General features: G+C 33.9%; 1 protein-coding gene across 1 annotated transcript; it reads right to left on the bottom strand.

Annotated features, from left to right (window-relative positions):
- On the bottom strand, positions 2,213-4,589 carry LOC110268947. The gene is made up of 2 exons (XM_021116095.1): positions 4,169-4,589; positions 2,213-4,049 (listed from the first exon to the last, which is right to left on the bottom strand). Exons 1-2 carry the CDS (start codon positions 4,217-4,219, stop codon positions 3,687-3,689), a joined length of 414 nt encoding a protein of 137 aa, XP_020971754.1. The 5' UTR covers positions 4,220-4,589; the 3' UTR covers positions 2,213-3,686.

Consider the following 5,738-nt stretch of genomic DNA (forward strand, 5'->3'; position numbering starts at 1 on the left):
CCAGTAAACAAGATTTTAGGGATGCAAATTTATTGAGACAAAAAGGATAGGAAGATTTGGCTATTACAAAAGAATTATTTGAGGAAGATCTTGCAAACAACATATAAGGCAGATTCGAGTACCATATGCATCAGTAGTGGGAAGCCTTATATGTATGACATGATCTGTACAAGGCCAGATATTACTCAAGCTATTGCAATGGTAAGTTGATTTATGGCAGATCCAGATAAAGAGTATTGGAATGTTGTTAAAAGGATCCTAAGATACATCAAAAGGACCTCGAATGTTGCATTATGTTTTGGAGGATCAGAGCTCATTGTCAATGGATATGTTGATTCAGACTTTGCAGGTGATCTTAACGAACAAAAATCTACTACAAGCTATGTGTTTGTACTTGTAGGAGGCGTTCTGAGTTGGCTATCTAAGTTACAAACTATTATAGCTCTATCTACTACAGAAGTTGAATATATGGCAGCTACACAAGCATATAAGGAAGCTATTTGAATCCAAAGGTTAATAGAAAAACTTGGGCACAAACAACAGAAAATTCATATGTATTGTGACAGTCAGAGTGCCCTACATATTGCAAGAAATTCTGCTTTTCATTCAAGGACAAAACACATTGGAATACAATATCACTTTTTTCGGGAAGTGGTAAAAGAAGGGAGTGTGGATATGCAAAAGATTAACACTAAGATAATCTAGCAGATGCCATGACAATGCCAATCAATACTCAAAAATTTGAATGGTGTAGATTCTTGTATGACCTATTAAATACATGAGCAACATGAATTTTGAAAATTTACCAAAATTAGCTTTATGTGAGAGATTATAAAAATAGTAATGCTAGTCTTTTTTTACGGTTGAAAAGAAAATACTATTTTTTTTTGAGAAAGAAATGGATGGAATCGTAATTAATAGCAATCATTAATTAGTTTATAGAAGAGAGATAGAAGCTCATTACAGATGATTTATATTGAAGAAGTTTTCCTATAAATTAAGTTTTTATATTTCAATTTTAATGAATTCAATCCAATAAGAGTAATAGAAATATTTGTAGTTTCTTTGATATTTTTTTTTCTTTGAGAGGAATTCTCCTATCTAATTTTTTGTCAAGAGAGAATGTTATTTTAATCTCCTTGTGATAGAAAAGTTGTAATTCTCAAAGATAGTTATTTAGTTGTTTTCATATTTTATACAGATTTTTAATTTTTCGTCTTTATACTTTTGTTGCGTCATTTGTCTGGTATCTAACAAGGAACATCTTTAGTGCATCTCTTTATGCAATAGTCTTTTTCGAATTTGCATTAATTTTGCATGGACGGTATTTTTTTTTATTTGCACAATGCTAAAATGTTTTCTTTTAAGGTTAAAAGGATTTAGTGAGAATGATGAGAATTTGAGGTATTCACACTTAAAATTTGTAAAAAAGAATGGTCAATCTGATTGTCTTTTTTAATGAGATGAAATGTGATTTATATTCATGTATGTGATAGTGCAGAAGCAGAGAATCAAAATAGGACTGCTTCAATAACTAACATAATTCATTTAGTAACTAACATAACTGAAACACAAGGTTGGCAAGTTTTTTGTGTATAATTTACTTTAATGGCTCCTAATTTTGTCTTTTAAAACCTACCAAGCATATTTTCATAAACTAAAAGGAGAGCTTTAACTTTAATTAGGGATAAAGACTCCGTTTTTGGCATAATAGAGAAGATGAATGCATCATACTCCTCGATGAAACCATTAGTGGTTGCTATGATATAATCTTCCAGAGGAATCATGTCGCTAGTGGAGGCAAGTGAGTCCACAATTTTTTTGATTCTATGCAAGTATTTGATGTAATAATACCTTGTTTTTTGATAAATTTCAATTAAGTCTTGAGTTGTTGCACTATGATTTTTGAAATCTTAGCAAAGTAGTCATTAATCTTGTCCCATTACTGATGTACAAATTCACAATTAAGCATGTGGTTCTTGAAAATGAAATCTATGGAGAAAAGAATCTAAGTCATAATAGGTTGATGATCTTTGATTTTTTAATCATTGTATGTCTTTAATTATGTGCTTGCCACCCTTGCTTGATATCGGGAGATTGACTTTAGCTTTCTTGATCCTCGGTCCTTCCTTCTGATCAATAAATTGTATTAGCCTTACATTATGAACTCACAAAGGTATCCCCAAATCAAAACGAATTGTAACATCCCAATTTAAGCACAAATGGTGTAAAAGAAAGAAAATTTTACATTACTTGTTGCATGCCAATTGGCCATTGCAGAGGATTTTGCTACCTAAGTAGTGTCAACCCATGCCACTTGCAAATCCAGAGCCTCAATGGCTAAATCACAAGCAACCATTACACAAGCAGCAACATTTTTCATATTATCCCCAAATTTATAAATGTGAATTTAGTGTCTATTGAAACTAACTTATAGTGCAATATTCCCGACCCAACACTATATTGCCTACCAAAAGAAATGACTCTGTCCGTTGAAACCTAAAACATATCCCGAAATGAAAAATTTATGTACATTTTACTATGGCCTCACCTGGGTTTGTGTTACAATCCTGCCAACTCTGGCGAAATTCTCAAAAAAAAGAGCTTCTCGATGATATCAAATTAGGGCATTGTATTCGTCGATGATCTAAAGTCCCGCATCTACTGCACTATCTCCGCTTTGGACCTTTCAAACTGCGGGCATCGTTTGAATGCCCAGTTCCTTTCGTGCGAATGCGTATAGGATCATTTAAACGCCCCAAAGTCGTACCTTGTGCAAAACATTCAGTGCCCGATCCCAATCGCAACCCATTCCTCAACTCCAACATGGCAGTGTCCCTTAACATGTTGTCTATGAAAGCCTTGAAGTCTTCTTCCTTGAGACAGGCCACTTTGGCAAGACGCTTGCTTTGATCGACGAAAGCACCTACTCTGTTAAGATACTACGAAGCAACATCTTCTATATCCGTAACAACACTTGCCCTTGGTAAATAATTTTTTGTGCCCTTAAAAGATGCCAGGCACATAGTCTATGATGGGCATCCAGAAAGACTTGCATAATAGCCAGTTGCCGCAAGATCCCATAAGTGATAACTGCCTTTGGGGCCTTGCCCCTACACAATCAAGGAAGTTGCTCAAAACCCATTTGTATGAATCCTGCGACTTATAAGATACCATCTCGTTTTGAAGACACATGTTTGATTATGGTGATTCACTCTTGACGAAATAATCACCAGGAGATTGTATTTGTTCTTGTCATATGTCGCATCAAAGGCCAACACATCCCCAAAAACTTCATAATCTTCTTGGCTATGCCCGTCGCTCCATATTAGGTCGCATATTCGGTCCCCCTACATCTCCAAAACAGCCTTTCGTTATCCCTAGTAGCTTGCTGGAAAAACTTAAGGGCATCATTCACATTCCCATTCTGCAACGTACATTGCTTTCGAATCTCGTTGTGCATATCTTGCTTCGTAAATTTAACTAGATTATATCCCCCAACCTGGCAAACAATTGGTGTATCTTAAGGATGCTTATTCCAACTTGCCTCAACATGTTCATCCGTGCATTTCAACATCCAACACACTCTTGTGAGCTGGCAAATGTCCAACGATTCTCTCGGAGAGTAAAGCATGATTGTGATTGTCAACAAATCTTCCAACGCACCACTTCCCATTACTAGTATTCTACTTGATCCTCATCTCTGCTAGATATCCGCACATAGTCACAGGCTTGTGCTCCAACTTCCTATCCGACTTCTCCAACCACTTCCTGTGCCTGAACCCCTCCCTGCTGCATGCAAAATTATATCTAACCACTTCTCCTTTGGCATTTTTACTCTTACTCTTCCGAATAGTAAAACCTTTTACTCTACTATAAGCAGCATAAAATTCCCTTGCTTCTCCTGGAGTACCGAATTTTATCGTCATTACCTCTTCAACCATTATATGTCCATAACCTCGGGAAGAATCAATAACCACCATTTTGAACTGTCCCCTTGCTTCGCTGCCAACTACATCCCCTTCAATACATGTGTCAAGAATTGTGTCCTGTACAATAATCATCAGCAAAATCCAACGACAACATAATTTAGTCAGTCGCGGTCAACTATCAACTCCCCCCACCCCAAAATACAATAAAAAATAAATATAAAATGCATCAAACTCACCTCAACAACGGTACCACCATCAGAGAATGAGGTTTCCGGTCCCGTTGACATTGTTGCGTTGATAGCATTGTCCGAACTCTTTTCTGGTATATTACAAATACTTCATCTTCAATACAAACAGAAGAAAAATACACAAATGCACAAACCTAATTGCCAAATCAGACATTATTACAGTGTCCCAAACTAATTTGAAGAATGCTAGAAGATCAGCAGAATTTATGATTTATAGTCATTATTACGTTATTAGTGTTTTTAATGGTGTGAGATTATTTTTTTTTTACTGATTAAATACAGACCAATTTTTAATAAAGATGCTAACCCCTAGAATTTCTACTAATGACTATTCGCACAAACCAATGCTATTAAAAAACTACGCACACTTACACACCCTAAACGAAGATATTCTCACCGGAAATGGCTTCATCAAAATAATCGGACTCCGGAATAATAATTAATAAGTGTAATAAGTGAATATCAAAATAATAGCTGGTTTATACTCTTTAGCATGACTTGGTCATTGGTTCTACTAGGAATAATATAATAAGGCCTATAGGTCAAGCTACAACCATTTATCTTAAAAAAATAAAAAAATTGGAAAAAGAACCATATATATGAAATAATATAATTAAGCCAATTAATTAATAAACTAGTCAAAGGGACATTTTTTTAGACTCATTTCCTGTATAATAATAGTATGGTCATGCAGTCTTTTGATGACAAAATATTGGTCTAATTAAGTTTCTTCAGTAGTTTGTTGATTAATATCTTCAACTCTTCATCATAAGCTACCATAAATCTACATACTAATTTTTTCGTCATGTCCATCAAAAACGGCATTCACTGAGTACAAGAACAACCGTCCAAATAGAATCTTTTTTGGGAGTTTAAGTGGAGGAAAAAAAAGGAAGAAGAAGAACTTCATTAGGTAGATGGGGGATGTATGTTTTATGCTAAAAATAAAAAGTGACAAAAAAAACCATCCATGTCTGTGATGATTTTATTTTGTTTATTAACAACAATGTGTCATTTGTGTTATGAAGTTTCAGGGTGTCCTTATTTACGGAACCTTGTCTATTTTGCTTTTGTTCAAAATCTAATAATAATAAGAGCAAGTTGCCAAGTTCACATAATTATTGCTTCTGAAGAAAATCAGGATGTCATTTGGCCAATAGTTTATTTAGTACGTAGATATAATAAGAACAAACAGTTAACTAGATGTAATGAGTTTTATAAGAAAAATAAGTAGATGCGTAACTTGTCTCGAGAAAATAAAAAAAAAAATTAAAACAATTTTGCTGTTATAGCGTTCCACATATTTTTTAATAATAATAATAACCACAATATATATTGTAGAACATCAGAATAAACTATTAGTCTATTACAAATTAAAATAATGAAACATATTTGGTACATTGTCAATTTAGTATAATCGCAGGATGCTTCAAACTTTATATGGATTATGGATCTCTATTTGTCCTGTTGGAAATAATTTCTTTCAGAATTTTAAATTATTCAATAAAAAAAATACCAAAGGATCATTATAAATTTATTATGTTTAGTTATCATATTT

Source organism: Arachis ipaensis, chromosome B02, assembly GCF_000816755.2.
Source record: "Arachis ipaensis cultivar K30076 chromosome B02, Araip1.1, whole genome shotgun sequence".
Taxonomy (NCBI): Eukaryota; Viridiplantae; Streptophyta; class Magnoliopsida; order Fabales; family Fabaceae; genus Arachis; species Arachis ipaensis.

What these genes read in the sequence shown, in the direction of transcription:
- LOC110268947 (XM_021116095.1), bottom strand. Translation starts at nt 4,219, where the DNA reads ATGTCAACGGGACCGGAAACCTCATTCTCTGATGGTGGTACCGTTGTT. An exon ending in ATGGTGGTACCGTTGTTGAG is followed by an intron (nt 4,050 to 4,168) that starts GTGAGTTTGATG and finishes ATTATTGTACAG; the next exon opens with GACACAATTCTTGACACATG.